The 16,170-nt window shown below is 43.1% G+C and overlaps 3 protein-coding genes across 4 annotated transcripts; 2 read left to right on the forward strand and 1 right to left on the reverse strand.

Moving 5' to 3' along the window:
* The first annotated feature begins 311 nt into the window (after positions 1-311).
* On the forward strand, positions 312-4,018 carry LOC128459842 (EF-hand domain-containing protein 1). The gene is made up of 10 exons (XM_053444769.1): positions 312-377; positions 839-1,060; positions 1,138-1,425; positions 1,506-1,655; positions 1,828-2,014; positions 2,243-2,469; positions 2,574-2,714; positions 3,247-3,460; positions 3,671-3,823; positions 3,945-4,018. The coding sequence occupies exons 1-10, from the start codon at positions 312-314 to the stop codon at positions 4,016-4,018; spliced, it is 1,722 nt and encodes a 573-aa protein (XP_053300744.1).
* Positions 4,019-4,735: 717 nt separating this feature from the next.
* On the forward strand, positions 4,736-7,864 carry LOC128460383 (EF-hand domain-containing protein 1). Its single transcript, XM_053445557.1, has 9 exons — positions 4,736-4,801; positions 5,268-5,489; positions 5,567-5,854; positions 5,941-6,090; positions 6,259-6,445; positions 6,542-6,768; positions 6,856-6,996; positions 7,333-7,546; positions 7,731-7,864. Exons 1-9 carry the CDS (start codon positions 4,736-4,738, stop codon positions 7,862-7,864), a joined length of 1,629 nt encoding a protein of 542 aa, XP_053301532.1.
* Positions 7,865-8,313: 449 nt separating this feature from the next.
* tram2 (translocation associated membrane protein 2) lies at positions 8,314-15,526 on the reverse strand. 2 transcript variants are annotated; one of them, XM_053444962.1, is made up of 11 exons: positions 15,292-15,526; positions 13,006-13,069; positions 12,696-12,805; positions 12,147-12,263; positions 11,996-12,054; positions 11,473-11,557; positions 11,234-11,304; positions 10,999-11,103; positions 10,409-10,552; positions 9,727-9,884; positions 8,314-9,026 (listed from the first exon to the last, which is right to left on the reverse strand). In XM_053444962.1, the coding sequence occupies exons 1-11, from the start codon at positions 15,409-15,411 to the stop codon at positions 8,950-8,952; spliced, it is 1,110 nt and encodes a 369-aa protein (XP_053300937.1). In that variant the 5' UTR covers positions 15,412-15,526; the 3' UTR covers positions 8,314-8,949. The 2 variants fall into 2 exon arrangements, with proteins under 2 accessions (XP_053300937.1, XP_053300938.1); XM_053444963.1 differs by lacking the exon at positions 15,292-15,526 and adding an exon at positions 15,159-15,247.
* Between the last annotated feature and the right edge of the window lie 644 nt (positions 15,527-16,170).

Raw genomic sequence — 16,170 nt, forward strand, 5'->3', positions numbered from 1 at the left:
TCAGGGTTAATTTATTTACTCTTTACTTCTTTGTTGTATCCTTTCTTCAATTGATTTTGTCTCATTACATCTCAATTGTGTTTTTGAGCTTTTAAATTTTTTATTATTTTTGGTTTAATGTTGTTTTTTTTTTTACTGTTGTCCCGTATCCACGGAGACCATACACGTAGCACGGTGGAGCTGTCGTGCACCAGCTGCAGCGGTGGTTGTTGAGTTGTTGTGTTGTTGTTATAGCTACACATTCTATAGTGTATCCTCTTCTACAGCTGAAGAACTAGTTCTATAACGCGGGTAAGGTTTTGTTTGGAGCGATGTCTTGGAACTGGAACAGCCACGGATTACCGTTCTTACCTGGAAACACTTTCCGGGATGTAACGGTACGTGCGGTTGTTACGCGAATGACTTTAAAGGGGAACGAGTTAGCTTTATTTATAGCGTATATAATTTAACTTAACGCAAAGGTTGAAGGTTCAGTTAACGTTATATAATTTAGCTTATGTTCGTCCTGCATTCCTCCACTTTGAGATCATTTTGTATTTTAGACGTCTAATAACAGAGGGAAATTAATGACGTGGATTAAAATCTTCTAAATCAAATCTCAGTTGAGGTGTCGTCAAGTAGAGATGATTCAGAAATAATTCATCCCAATTATTTATCTTGTATTTTTCTGTCCACTCCCTGGTTGTGTGTCACACAGGTATTCAAGTATTTGTACGTATTTTAACAATAGGATCACATACAATGTTAATCTGACTTCAATTTAATGGGATTCCTGACTTTATACTGATCAGATTGAAAAGATCTAAAGCATGTTCTTGTCAACGATCTTTCCGTGCAGAAGTCGGCCTTCCATCGATCCCAGACTCTCAACTACAAGAACGGCTTCCCTCTGCCCCGTCGCCCCACTGTGGGCATCGGACAGGATCCTCTTCTGTCCGAGCAGCTGATGCAGCAGGAGGTCAACCAGCTGACCTTTGAGATACCGGACGTGAGGTTCGAATCCCTTTACAAGATCCCACCAAAAGACTTTGTACCAGCTCACGTGGCCTTAGACAAGAAGGTGAGGTACAGGTTTGAAGACTAAGAATAGTGTTGGATGGTTTTAGTTTGTCTGTTCACCAACCTTTGGTCTTGTAGGTTCTGCGCTTCTCTGCATACTTTCAGGAGGACGTCCTGTTTTCTCCTAACGAGGTGTACCGCGTGCGCCCTGTGATGATCTACTACTACCTCGAGGATGACAGCATGCTCATCTATGAGCCCACAGTGGAGAACTCTGGGTTAGCGCAGGGCAAACGGCTGAAACGACAGCATGTGCCCAAGAATGAACGTGGAGACCATTACCAGTATAAAGACCTCAACCTTGGCATAGACCTGGATGTGTACGGGGTCAATTACCACATCACCGACTGTGATGAGTTTACAACGGTACAACCTGTTAATGTTTCTGTATATTTAATATGTACCTGTCAGTTTTTGATAATAATAATCTTGGGCACTGCAAACAGGAGTTCATGGAAAGTGAGGGCATTGTGTTGAACGACCCTCAGCCGATGCCAGTTGACCCTTACAGCAAAAGTCGTGAAATCCCTGAGCCTGCCCACACCACACCCACCGAGACCGACCCCTACCACCAGTTTCTCACTTTGGACGGCAAGGTAAAGTAAATTCCCTCTGCTCCGAACTCCCTGAGTGACTATTACAAACTGAAACCTCGGCCAGCTAACAACACAGAAGCTCTAGTACAGCAACGTCTATTCAAACGCCTCAGAAAACCTGAGCTGCAATGAACCAGGTCTAGTTTCAGTCTCTTAACTTCTCTCTGCTCAGGTGCTGTGTTTCTTCGCCCTGTGGGATGACGCTGACTCACTGTATAAAGAAACCAGGACCGTTACCATCCACTACTTCCTCGCGGACGACACAGTGGAGATCAGAGAGGTCCACGAACCCAACAGCGGTCGTGATCCCTTCCCGGTCGTGATGCGCCGACAGAGGCTGCCCAAAAATCTCAAACCACGTAAGATGTAAATTCATGAGACAGGAAAATGCCATTTCTGCTCAAGTTGAGGCTAAACTGAACTGCTGGCTTGAATTTGTATGATCAATCAGTGGCATTGGAATGAAGTTGTAACAATAAAGTCATTTTAAAAGAAAACAAATAGTGTAATAACGACAAATAATGATGATCTGCTGTCATTTTCATTATTTAGTCACTGCATAATTGTTCTTGTCTTATTTCCTTCAGGGCCCTTCCCCAGCTGTGTGCTGGAGGTCTCAAAGCATGAGGTGGACGAGTACTTCTCACCCACAGACTTCCAGCTGGGTCACACAGTGAAGCTGCGGGGCCGTCCCTTCATGCTGTACGACTGCGATGACTTCACCAAAGAGTATTTCCAGACCAACCACCCTGACATGGAGATGAAACCCATAGAAGTACCAAAGAAGGTTGATGTGCATCACAACAGGAAGAGGGTGAGAAATGAACAAATCTGTCTTCATCTTTTCTTTCACAAAACTGAAGACCATGTAATCTGACTTGTGTTGTGGTAACTATTTGCTCTCGTCCACATCTACAGGAGGTTCCTCCCTACAATGGCTTTGGTTCCCTTGAAGATTCTCTCCAGAATTGTTTGTCCCTGATTCCAGAGCCTCCGAGGAAGAATGTGATGAAGATGCTGGAGAACAACCTCAAAGTGTTGCGTTACGGGGCCACAATGGTGAGTCGACAACAGGAAATATGTTTTGTGCCACTTGGTCTAATCCAGGAATCAAAAAATGACACAAGGAGTGTAACTCAGGAAACTTATTTTACCCAGACAAGAGTCAAAGCCATTGCCAGTAAGGAGGGAGCCAATACCATATTACGTAAATCCTAGCAAACACTACACCAGCTGCCTGTTAGCTGTAACTTTACAACACTGATTTTATTGTACCCCATGAGCCTGAACGCTACCTGCGATCCTTCTTACTGTTCCCATGGAGCGCCTTGTTAATAATGTCCTTTGTTAGAGCTGGACCTGCCTACCTGAGGAACTAAGATCTGTCCTCTCTCAAATAATTTCTCAAACAAAACTGTTATTACTTGTTTTCATTGCTCACTCTGGTCTATCAGGTCCGATTTTCTGTTTTTATAAATTTCTCTGTTGAGTTATTCTTTTTAAAAGTGAAATACAAATGATTAGTTATTATTATTAAAACAGATAATTTCTCTGTTTGGTGAAGCTGTCCCCTATATCTTTAACATTCCAGATCTCACAGAACCCTTCAGACGACGGCCGACATTTTGTTATGACCTACTACCTGTCCAACGACATGATCAGTATTTTTGAGAAGCCCTCTCGCAACTCGGGGATCATCAGTGGCAAGTTCCTGGAGAAGACGCGCATCCCCAAGCCGGGCTCCACTGTGGATGATCCTGAGTTCTACTCACCTGCAGACTTTGCTATTGGAGCCACTGTGGACGGTGAGGATCACAGCGGCCTACATTTATTAGCCTTGTTGCAAATGGTGTTTACAAAAAGATTGCCTACTCAGATACTACAGCATCAACAGGGGATGTGTAGCTCATTATCACAACCAGTATGATGGTCCCAAGCTTGATGGGGATCAATACCAAAGAGTGAAAGCTCAGCTAATGTCACCTTTCTCTTTTCTGTCATGTCTGTAACTTTAGTTTTCGGACACCACTTTGTGCTGACTGATGCCGACCAATACGTCCTTTCATACCTGGAGTCCATTTCCAGCCAGATCCCTTCTCAGACACTGGACTCTGTGCGTCAGAAGCTGGGTGAAGGGGAAGTGAATAACCAGCCAGGTGAACGACACGGTAAAACAGTCAGCTAATCATCTCTATTAAATTGTTTGTCAGTGATATTCAGTGTCACCTTCTTTAAATGCACTAATTTAATATTCAGCTAATTAAGCCCTAACATCTTTTTTCCAATCAGGTGATGAAGTAGAGGAGCTGCCTCGTGATGCCAGTGAAGGCCAGATGCCCTCTTTGTTGTTCCCTGCTCAATAAATCTGTCCACAAGAATATGAATCAAAACCTTTGAAGAGTACTTCATTACACAATAAATAAATAAAACTGGATGCAAAACATTAAGAGGTATTTGTCTAATGACTGTCAGAGATCAAAGGCATCATGCAGTGGCTACAATGTGAAGGTTCAAATGGAAAGAAAGGCAATTATTAAAGTGTAAAATAACGGTCCACTCCTTTATAACTGTCAAATACAGGTGAGCTTTGGTGGAAAAGCTAAGAAACCTCAAAGAAGAAGAAGTCACTTTGAAGCACAAAACCATATTTGGGTAAAAACCAGGAGCTGCATTCAGTTTTTGGTCAGAGGGAAAAGGTATTTTAAAAACAAATGTATTTCAAACATCCATACGCTGCTCCTACAGGCAGGGTCCGCGATCGACTGGGGCAATATGGATGATGGGGGAACAAAAGATAATTTCTTTCTTTATTTTTTGGAAACCTTGTTAGTTACAGTCTCATTTCCAGATATTGCCTAAACATAAATAATATACAAAGCAAATAAATATACAAATTGGAGACAATACTATGGTATTGCCTACCATCACCATACTGTCATGTCTTACTATGCAATTAACTTCTATGGCCTCAATTGTGATCATTTGGTTCAAATAAACATTGAGTATAAATTATATTGTTTATCGGGTTGTAGAGCTGAAGAAACAAGAATACGCACAAAGGGAAAAGTTTATTTGGAGCGATGTCTTGGTTCTGGAACAGCCACGGATTACCCTTCTTACCCGGAAACACTTTTCGAGATGTCACGGTACGTACGTTTTTCTAATGCTATTTACTTAATATGTTACTAGCCATCTTGATTTGAAATGTATTAAAGTTTACATAACAGGAGGGTTTAATGTTTCACAAAGGTTAGCCAAAATGAAGTTATATAATATTCACAGTTTACTTGCTGTGATACTAATGTACTTTTTGCATTTCTCCAGTTTAAGCAGATTTTTATATTAAAATGTTAACTTTCTATTCACTGCACAGTTGACAGAGGGATTTGAAACACATTTTCTATCCAAATTACCAAGATAAAAATCTCTGTTGAGGTCTCCTCAAGTAGTGACCTTTACTATTAAACATAAACAATAATATATTCCAATTATTTATCTTTTACTAGTATTTATCTGTCCCCTCCTAGGTTTTTATGCATTGAATTGATTTATGTATACTTCTCAGATTGAAAATATCTAAAGCATGTTCTTGTCTATGATCTTTCCCTGCAGAAGTCGGCCTTCCATCGATCCCAGACTCTCCACTACAAGTACGGCTTCCCTCTGCCCCATCGGCCCGGGGACGACATCGGACAGGATGCTCATCTGTCAGAGCAGCTGCTCCAGCAGAAGATCAACAAGCTGACCTTGATAACACCAGACGTGAGGTCGGAATCCCTTTACAAGATCCCACCTGAAGAGTTCGTACCAGCTCACATGGCCCTAGACAAGAAGGTGAGGTACAACTTTGAAGACTAAGAATAGTGTTGGATGGTTTTAGTTTGTCTGTTCACCAACCTTTGGTCCTGTAGGTGCTGCGCTTCTATGCATACTTTCAGGAGGACGTCCTGTTTTCTCCTAACGAGGTGTACCGCGTGCGCCCTGTGATGATCTACTACTACCTCGAGGATGACAGCATGCTCATCTATGAGCCCAGAGTGAAAAACACTGGGTTACTGCAGGGGAAACGGCTGAAACGACAGCGTGTGCCCAATACAGAACGTGGAGACCATTACCATTATAAAGACCTCAATCTTGGCATAGACCTAGATCTGTACGGGGTCAATTACCACATCACAGACTGCGATGAGTTTACAAAGGTACAACATGTTCGAATGCTCATTATTTTCGGTAAATCAATATGTACCTGTCAGTTTTTGAAAATAATCTCTGTCCCTGCAAACAGGAGTTCATGGCAAGTGAGGGAATCCCTTTGAACGACCCTCAGCCGATGCCAGTTGACCCTTACACCAGAGGACGAAAAATCCCTCAGTCTTGCCACATCACACCCACAGAATTCGACCCCTACCACCAGTTTCTCACTATGGACGGCAAGGTAAAGTAAATTCCCTCTGCTCCGAACTCCCTGAGTAACTATTACAAACTCTGATCCAGACAGCTAACAACACAGAAGCTCTACAGTAACATCTATTCAAACACCTCTGAAAACAGGAGCTCTAAGGATCCAGTTCTAGTTTCAGTATGTCGACTTCTCTCTGTTCAGGTGCTGCGTTTCTTCGCCCTGTGGGATGACGCTCACCGGCTGTACAGGGAAACCAGGACCGTCACCATCCACTACTTCCTCGCGGACGACACAGTGGAGATCAGAGAGGTCCACGAACCCAACAGCGGTCGTGATCCCTTCCCGGTCGTGATGCGCCGACAGAGGCTGCCCAAGCACCTCAAACCGAGTAAGATGCAAAGTTATGGAACATGCAAAAATGATTGCATGGTGGCATTTTCATTATTTAGTTACTACATCATTGTTCCTGTGTGATTTCCTTCAGGGCCCTTCCCCAGTTGTGTGCTGGAGGTCTCAAAGCATGAGGTGGACGAGTACTTCTCACCCACAGACTTCCAGCTGGGTCACACAGTGAAGCTGCTGTCCCGTCCCTTCATGCTGTACGAGTGCGATGACTTCACTAAAGAGTATTTCCAGACCAACCACCCTGACATGGAGATGAAACCCATTGAAGTTCCAAAGAAGGTTGACATATATCACAACAGGAAGAGGGTGAGTCGGTTGTCTTTCACAAAACTGAAGACCATGTCATCTGACTTGTGTTGTGGTAGCTAATGTCCATGTTGTTCACATCTACAGGAGGTTCCTCCCTACAATGGCTTTGGTTCCCTTGAAGATTCTCTCCAGAATTGTTTGTCTCTGGTTCCCAAGCCTCCGAGGAAGGATGTGATGAAGATGCTGGAGAACAACCTCAAAGAGCTGCGCTACGGTGCCACACTGGTGAGTCGACATCAGGAAATAGGTTTGTGCCACTTGGTCTAATCCAGGAATCAAAAAATGACCCAGGAAAATGTGACCCTGGAAACACATTTCACTTTCATTTCATTGACTTAGACCATATTTAGCCCACGCTAGCAACTCTACATTACCTTCCTGTTGGTTGTAATTTTCCCAATCGCATTTAAAAACCTGCCTTGGCTTTCTCTTTCTCACAAGGTGGGACTGCCTACCTAATTTGACTTGTTTACATTACACACTCTATTACTCTACTACACTGTATTGTGTGTACAGGTTCTGTGAAACACTGAAGCTTCCCCTGTGTTACTGACATTCCAGAACTCAAAGTATCCCGTGGACAAATCCCGGCGTTTCATTCTGACCTACTTCCTGTCCAACGACATGATCAGCATTTATGAGAAGCCCGGTCGCAACTCGGGAATGATCAGTGGCAAGTTCCTGGAGAAGACGCGCATCCCCAAGCCGGGCTCCACTCTGGAGAACCTTGAGTTCTACTCACCTGCAGACTTTGCTATTGGAGCCTCTGTGGAAGGTGAGGATCACAGCGGCCTACTTTTATTAAAGTTGTTGCAAATGGGTTTACAAAAAGAATGCTTACTCAGGGATGTGTAACTCATTATATAAACCAGCACATTGGTCCCAAGTTTGATCAATACCAAGGAGCGAAAACTCAGCTAATGTCACTTTTCTCTTCTCTGTCATGTCTGTTACTTTAGTTTTCGGACACCGCTTTGTGCTGACTGATGCCGACCAATACGTCCTCACATACCTGGAGTCCATGTCAAGCCAGATCCCTTCTGAGACGCTGGACTCTGTGCGTCAGAAGCTGAGTGAAGGGGAAGAGAAATAAAGCCAGGTGACCAAGATGGTTTAACAGTCAGCTAATCATCTCATTATTATTGTCTGATAATGACTCATCGGTTTTAATCTGCCTGTCCCTCTTTGTGAATGTAACAGTTTTACTTGAATCAATGATTTAATAAAATCTCTACAGATCTATGGATACACTATATGATTATGAATATCCTTGGCCTGGTTTATGTGCTGTATTCTCATTTGTGTGTGTGTGTGGGTGTTATATGTAACCACTGTGTTTGGAAGCATGAGAACTTGTAGGTATGGTGTGTCTGTACATGCGTGTGAACTTGTGTGTATATGTAGGCATGTGCTCATACGTCCATTCCCATGAAGGCGATATCTCAAGATACGTGGGTACACAATGAAATAGAAACACAGACAAGTCTTTATCTTATTTGAGAAAATTGCATTATTTAATAAAGTAATTAACAAAAAAAAAAAAACATGGAATGGCATGCGGTAATATCCAACATACATACTCGATACATATCTATTAAGTGACCAGTGACAGATGTAAATCATTGGGAGGAGCCTATAGGTGATCCCCACTGTTTGGTCAGAATCCCTTCTCTTGGCTTGGTTAAGGGATAACGCTACAGCCGGCATACAGTAAGCTCATATCATAGCATATCATCAGTAACAATCATTCTGCTCCAATGGATCAGACCAGAAAACAAGCAAAGCCGGCTCAATGGGAAGAGCTGCAAACACTACAACCAATACAGTACTTATGTATGAGGAAATGCACTGACACATGCATCGCTGACATGCACAGTAACTTGTGTGCCATTCACTGCTTTCACTTTATGCATACAGTGGTGTTCCTGGGGTACGGAGAGCAGGCTGCGAGGTGGTATGAAAATACTGATATGATGAGAAGAGTAAATGTCTTTTTGGGCTCAAAGAGATTTCCTTGGTTTTCATTTTTCCAGCATTCAAGTGACTGAGTCCCTTTAACATCTCAGGACGAAGTCAACCAGGAGCCCCGTGGCCACCGGCCACCAGTTCCCCTGTTCTGCTGTGGAGAAAACCTTAGCCTGGGCTAAGGCTGCTGTTCAGGCCAGTTTGTGCGTTTTCTTAGGTGGATTTGAGTTTTTTGGTCCGAGGAGAAGCTCCGTTCTCTGCTTTAAGAACTCCGTTTTCATGGTGACCAACTAGCAGAGAGAGAGAAGTGAGGCGAGAGGGTGTTAATGCAGAACATATACTGTGATCTGGACAAAGCAACGTTAAGCAACTTTTTTCCCTTTAAAACAGCAGCTTCAAAATTAGTTTGATGGTTCACTAACTTGGAACAGAGAGAATGGTGACGCTTTCACTCCCACTCATCACCCTGAATGCCTGTTCTTGCTCTATGTACCTTTTGAGCAGTGTACGGTGTCCTGTGTAAAGTGTGTAACTGACTGATAGTCGCAGCGTTAATTGTCAGAATCAGGCCCAACAAGGGGAAGAGTAAAGCTGAACTGTAGATCCGTTAAAAAGACTTTGAAATCATTCAAAACCAGAGTTTATATCCAATATTCAGCAGGAAACTCTTTAAAATATGAAGCATTCTTAACAGAGTTTGGTGGATTTGTTACAGCAGCAGTTCAGGAAGCCGTGGATTATGGGTAATATCCACCGTTCAGTTGTGCTTCAGTTCAGTGAGTGGGACTAGGCAGTCAGAGCTCCGCTGGCTGCAGGGGGCGCTGTTGCTCAGAAAGTTACACAGTGTTGCTTTAAGAAGGAATCATGACACGTCACATTCCTGAAAACGAATGTTGTGAAACGGTTGTCCCGTTGCCTCCACTTCAGCTATTTATCATGCGAGTCCATCCGTGTGTGATGAAACATGTTTGACCAGGTGCCTGTACTCACGCGAGTCTCTCTTCAGTGTCCGTAGCGGTTGTTTTGGGCCGGCCTTCTTGCGGATGGCCTGTTCGTGTCTGAACTCCCTCCAGCGCCTCAGCTGGAAGCGGATAAACTTCCAGAGTAGCCAGGATTGGATCAAACACACCAGCAGTAGAACAGTCATCCTGTCAGGGCCCCAAGGCAAGAAGATTAGTGCAATTGTGTGTGGGGGTTTGGGGGGGGGGGGGAAACGGGCCTGACATTGCACATTAATGAAATTACTCTCTTGCCTTGACATGTGTTATTGGATCAAGGTCTGAATTCCTTAATTTCTCAGGGTTTTACAGAAGCTGACTCCTGGTAACACAGTTAGATCTAGACCACTGTTTGAACCTTTTAAGAGTTACAGTTTAAGAGATTTCCATAATACATTTTCTGAAGATCACATCATAATAATGACTTATTAAATCTAATTTAATGGTTCATGGTGATCATATATTTTTTCTGTCACTAAGCTTCAAATTGTGTTGTTTTTATGTTTTAAAACGATAAAATAACACAAAAACGTCAACACTTTCTTTTATGGGTGTTTTTTGCTCTTTAGTTGTTATGACAGCTGTAAAAAAATAACGGCTGTGCCACAAAATGAATCATTGTCCAACAAATGTAGGACACAAGTGTTTTTCTGCCGGCCCACGTGTGGCTTTACCTAATCAGCACGGTGTTGAAGTTTCCCGTCTCCCAGTCCAGCCCCTGGTTCTCAGCACGAGCCAAACCGAAGCCAACAGCCAGGAACATCAGGGTCATAGTGGTCATCCGTGTAAACACAAAGCCGACCGCCCACAGGTCAAACCTGAAACCACCACACACAGAGACACAATCAATAAAAAGAGTCAAGCAGCTGACATAATCAACTCTGACGACCATCAAACCAAACAAGGCAACAATAAAATGCACTGTTAAAAGGTGGAAAACACTGAAAACATGTGATACAGCAGCTGGGGGAGGACAACTTCTTTAAGAGTTTTAAGAGTTCAGTGTTTGTGATAAGGAAATACCAACAGTCTGTAGTTCAGGTATTTTATTCTGAGGGTTGAGTTACAGTGGAAAAATAAAACCAGCAGTAAGGATTGTGTGTTTGCTTTTGACACAAGTGAGGAAGAAGAGGAGGCACCAGAGCCAAGCAGAGCAACCTCAAGTATTCAACCTCTTCTCACTTGTGCCCGGGGGCTGTATTCGTCATGTCAAATTTATTTGACCTAGATTTTTGGAAACAGTGACCGTGTTGAGGTTACTTACATTTTGTGATGGTTCTCATCGGTGAAATAGAAGAGTCTGGCGATGTGGAAGCCCACTTCTGACACGTACTGCAGGAAGAGCAGGACCACACCCACACGACTCAAACTACACGGGAAACAAGAGACAGGCAGTCAGGGCCGAGGAGCGAGGAGGAAAAACAAGTGGAGAAGTATTTCTTTGCCAGACTCTGAGGTTAAAGGATTTTAAAAGAAAGTCCCTTCCGTCGGACGCTTACTTTAACAGATAGGCTGCAGCGATGTGCAGCAGATACAGGCAGATGTACTGCAGCTGGCGGGAAATCTCCTCCTGAAAAACAAAAAACTGTGTTTATTTACAAAGTACAAGCCTTTTGTTGTTTCTCATTCTCCATCCAAATCACACACATGCCAGACACACAAAGACAGACACACACACACTCATGTTGTCTGGTCACACTCCCTTAACTCCTCCAGTTCCCAGGATCCCCTCACTGACCTTCCGTACTTTCTGGAAGTAGAGCTCCGGCAGGGCATGGAGCCAGTAGGCCAGCTGAGTGAGGTAGAAAAACTTCACCTGAAACCTGCACCACAGATACAGGAGAGAGAGGGAGAGAGAGAGAGAGAGGGAGAGACAGAGAGAGAGAGAGGGAGAGACAGAGAGAGAGAGAGAAAGCAGCAGCAGTTAAAGGCAGTTAACAAGAATATAAACCTTTGTAAAACCTGGTTAAATGCCAAATAATCCAGCATAATAAATTGCTGCCTTTAGTTTAATCTGCTACAGTGTTCCACATTAAACTTTTGACTCTGAGGAAATGATGATAAGACACAAAGTTACTGAGGCCTTGTGGTCCCAAAATGCACAATGTGTGGGTTAACTTTGTATTGATTCATTATTGAAACATCTAAAAAGTATGTTACTGTACGTTTTATGTATACAAAATCATTATAATCTACAAACTATGTATATTTGTTTTGCCAAAATGACATCGTTAGTGGTAGGGGGAACTCATCGGTCATACCTGAGGTGAACATGGGGATAGTTCTCCCAAAGGCTGCTGGGATGGAGGACATATCCTTCCTGCGTGGAGACATTCGAGACACGTCATCCCTGTGTCTGCTCAGAGTTCAAACGACACACATCCTTAACAGTACGAGTGAAATCTCACTTACTGTTACGAGAACGTAGAGGCTCCATACGCTGGACACCAGGTGAAACACACACAGTTGACCCGACTCGTTGAACTTGGTGTTCTTGCTCTTGGAGAGGTGGAGACGCCGGTTCACCTTCTGCAGCGTGGACAACACGAAACGACAGATCAGGTAAATGCAGCTGGAACTGGCTATTTGTGGGAGTTCCTTTCAACACTCTCTGGAAACCATAGTGATGGAGCTAAGATAAAACCTACTGGCCTATTTCTACACAATGCCCACGTCTGGTTTAGTGGGATTGATCCAAATGCTACCGTCTCTCCCTCATCCTGCTCCTGGTGCGATGCCCGATAAGGTTCAAGACTTTTCTTCGGTTTTAAATCAAGTCTCGACTTATCTTAATTGCATTTGTATGAAAACTTTTCACAGATTTCCCGGGGAACTCATTTATGGATCTTGAATAAAACAAAAACAGGCATATTTGGGGGACTAATATTCATGTGTGTGTGCAATCTGTACGACTCCTCCGATTCCTCGATGCAATGTGGTCCACACTGTCAATGTACTTACATCCAGAAGATACTCCTGTACTACGGCATGGAGTATGATGGTGATGAAGAAATAGAAAAGGATGGTGGCAGAGTCCTTCCATCCGTAGTGGTACAGCGTCACCTCTCCCTCTAAACACACACACACAAACACACAGAACATGTTTGCAGTCAGAGGCGTGTGAAACCTCCTTGTGCAACTTGAGGCGTGCTTGTAATCGCCCTTTGACAGCAGTAACACAATAATGGCAACATGCAGAAGTGAAACTGAGGCTAAATGGATCATCTGCTGTGAATGAACTGAATAATAAGTGTTACATTGCAGAGCGTACCTGGTGATAGTGTGGTGACATTGTACTGGGGCTGAATGAAGAGTATGGCCGTCTTCGCTGTGGCCTGCAAATGAGACGAGATGGTAATCAGCAGCGTCCGAGTGAGACATAGACAAATCCCATGCATGTGTGTGTGTGTGTGTGTGTAGGGGGACAGAGAGTAAGAATCCAGGCTTATCAGAATATATCATGTTATTGGTAATACTGTCAGTCAATCCTCCTCCTCCTCCTCCCTTGGTGTTGTAATTAGCTCCCTGAGGGGCGCCGTTAAAAAAAATCTGTCAGCATGATGCAGCTTGTGTGGACCTGGGATGTGGAGGCTGTGACACAGCTTCCAAAAATATTTCATGTCAAGGATCCCCCTCGAAGACACGAGAAGTTAGAGCGTGTTTCCTCAAACTCTCGAGGTAAAGCGACGTCGCCCTGCGGCTTCTTCTCAAAGGGTCGAATGTGTCAGTGAACCGTGAGAAGCTCAGTCAAGTTTCACTTCTCAGATCCTCTCTGGAACTGTTGAAGGTCTGATGAGGTTTTGAAAAGGGAATTTGCAAAGACTTTTTAAAGATTTGATTACTTCTTCATTTGAAACAGTCTTTCAAATCGTCAGATCTCACTTTAAATAGGCTGGAGTCAGAACATGATCTGCATATTTATTATTTCAGCTTTTCATTATATTTACAACTTCTGTGTCTCTTACTTTTCCAAATGTTGATTTTTTGTTTTTATTTACAGCTCTTTGCCTTGGATAGCGGTCTGTAATATAAGGTATATATGTACACACCAGTGCATCAGAACCACATGGGACCCTGTTGGTGGCCTGGTCCCAGTTTGAGCACCACAGTCACCATTCATCCCTTGAGCACCGCGGCCACACGCTTGAACTGTCAACACCGAAACCTCAGACTGAAAACCAGCTGCAGCTCCTTGTCCCCCAAACCAAGAAAAATGAAGGAAATCCCCTCCTTCTTATTTGTTTCAGCCGAGCAGCTGTGTGACCACAACCAGGCTCTGAACTGAGACTGTGGAGCCTGAAGCTTTGTTTCTGTTCACACGTATGAGAAACTGTCAATGTGTGTGTGTGTGTGTGTGTGTGTACATATATATATGTATGTGTGCAAGCGTGTGTCTATGTACAGGCGCAGGTGCATGTATGTACATAAGTGCGTATTTGGAAATGTATATCTATGTACGTATGCGTGTCGATATGTTTATATATATATATATATATATGTGTATGTGTATATACAAGTGTGTGTATAAGTGTGTTAATGTATATAAAATGTGTTTGTGTCTGTGTGTGTGTGTGTAGGTATACGTTTGTGAGTGTGTTTATATATAAAATGTATGTGTAGATACAATGTGTATATATTTGTGTATATTTGTGTAAAAAGTATGTTTGTGTATATTAAATGTGTATATATGTTTATCTGTATATATGTATGTGTGTGTGTGTGTATTTACACAATGTGTATATATGTATATGGATTTAAAGGTGAGTGTCAGCTGAGCCTCCAGCAGCAGCTCAGAGATTGAGACGTGGCAGTTAACTACCAGCGTCGAGCTAGCGGCATTAACCACGCCCTTTCCGATTTGTCCTTTCAAAATAAAACCCTAAATCACGGTCGTGTGGGAACAATTCAAGCTTGCCAAAAGCGAGGCTTTTAATTTGAAATCCCCCCCTTACCTGAACCCGGCGGTACGTGGTTTCTGACACGATTTGGATGCAAAAAAAAAGAAGTGCTGCAGCGGATTGACTTTACTGAAAAGTGGAAGAAGACTGAGGGTAAAACAGGTGATTGTTAGAGAGAAGGAAGTTACACCATGAAAAGCGTTAGAGGATGTTTGTGCTGAGGAAAGAGTTTTTAACAACTATGCATGGATTCAAACAATCGTCCATTGAGGTTAAACCATAAACAAGCAGCACAGGAGAGTAGAAAAGTAAAGTTCCAGGTTGAACCCTGAAGTTTTCTGCAGCCTCTCTCTCTCTCTCTCCCCCTCTCTCTCTCTCAGCCCCAATCCTCCCATTCTCCACTTTACTGGGTGGATAAAAAGTGAGGAAGCAGCAAACATGTCCGACAGCACTGATGCACATTTTCTTCCAAGAAGTGAACTTTTCCACAAACCAAACCCCAAAACCCCTCTGGTTCCTCACTGACCTGGTTTCGCGTGTGAAGGAGCAGGAGGAGTTGGAAAACATCTGAAAACATCTGAGTGACCCCATGGAGGAGAAGAAGGAGAAGAAGAGGAAGAAGAAGAGGAGGAGGAAGAAGAAGAAGAAGTTGGGCTCACCTCGAACATCAGCCCAATGAGAATGAAAATGACCAGCGTGAACACGATGTCCGCGTGGTTCTGGATGAGGAACTCCTGGCTGAAGAAGGGGTAGCTCTTGCTCCTCCTGCGGAAAGCCATGTCCGCGGCCGCAGCGTCTTTTCCTGCTGCTTCTTTATTAATCTCACTCAGAAAAATCTCGAGCTGCGAAGTTCAGGAGTTAACTTTCCCTGCGCGGTGCGCACGCGCGTCCTCTTAAAGGGCCAGTGGCTTAAATACCTTCTGTGTGAGATGTGTTCCTGTGCAGTGCACGAACGATACAGGTGAAAAGAAATACATGAAACAATACATACAAATTGTAACGAAAATATATATGTGTTTTAGACATGTATTCATTCATTACTCCATTAATTTATTTGTCCTTAGTTTCTTATATTGGTATTTCTACATTTATTGTTGTAATGGTCATATTTTTCGTGTACATTCCACATTTTCTTCTTGTTTGTTTCCCAGGAAGTTGATTTATTGTTATGCTCAGTTAGAGTCTTTCAGAAAATGCTTCTTACTTTGACCTCTTTAGTTGAAACGATGAATCTGTATCACCTCCATCCTTCAGGGGAACGCGTCAACTTCCACCACTAGAGGTCAGCAGAAACACGAACTGCTTGCACTGCTTTGATTTTATATGGTGAACAATCATCTCTGACATTTCTACATTTCTACGAATTAGTGTGTTGTGTTCACAGCATTGGAATTAACATTTAAAAAGTTAAACATAGAAATAATAAATAAAATATATTTGATAAGGATACGTTTTATCTATTCTCATTGTTTTGGGAATAAGACAAAAACGAATGTGGGGATTGTGCGGATTAGATAAAACAACTCATCTCTGTTTAT

The sequence above is a fragment of the Pleuronectes platessa genome, chromosome 17 (assembly GCF_947347685.1).
Source record: "Pleuronectes platessa chromosome 17, fPlePla1.1, whole genome shotgun sequence".
NCBI lineage: Eukaryota > Metazoa > Chordata > Actinopteri > Pleuronectiformes > Pleuronectidae > Pleuronectes > Pleuronectes platessa.

Bases quoted from the DNA above. Each gene is read 5' to 3' on its own strand.
- LOC128459842 (XM_053444769.1), top strand. From the start codon at position 312: ATGTCTTGGAACTGGAACAGCCACGGATTACCGTTCTTACCTGGAAAC. The intron at 1,061-1,137 runs GTGAGGTACAGG...TTGGTCTTGTAG, and splicing joins ACGTGGCCTTAGACAAGAAG to GTTCTGCGCTTCTCTGCATA. The intron at 3,824-3,944 runs GTAAAACAGTCA...TTTTCCAATCAG, and splicing joins CCAGCCAGGTGAACGACACG to GTGATGAAGTAGAGGAGCTG.
- LOC128460383 (XM_053445557.1), top strand. From the start codon at position 4,736: ATGTCTTGGTTCTGGAACAGCCACGGATTACCCTTCTTACCCGGAAAC. The intron at 5,855-5,940 runs GTACAACATGTT...CCCTGCAAACAG, and splicing joins ACTGCGATGAGTTTACAAAG to GAGTTCATGGCAAGTGAGGG. The intron at 6,997-7,332 runs GTGAGTCGACAT...CTGACATTCCAG, and splicing joins TGCGCTACGGTGCCACACTG to AACTCAAAGTATCCCGTGGA.
- tram2 (XM_053444962.1), bottom strand. From the start codon at position 15,411: ATGGCTTTCCGCAGGAGGAGCAAGAGCTACCCCTTCTTCAGCCAGGAG. The intron at 11,305-11,472 runs GTCAGTGAGGGG...TTTGTTTTTCAG, and splicing joins ACTTCCAGAAAGTACGGAAG to GAGGAGATTTCCCGCCAGCT. The intron at 9,885-10,408 runs GTAAAGCCACAC...GGGCCCTGACAG, and splicing joins TTCAACACCGTGCTGATTAG to GATGACTGTTCTACTGCTGG.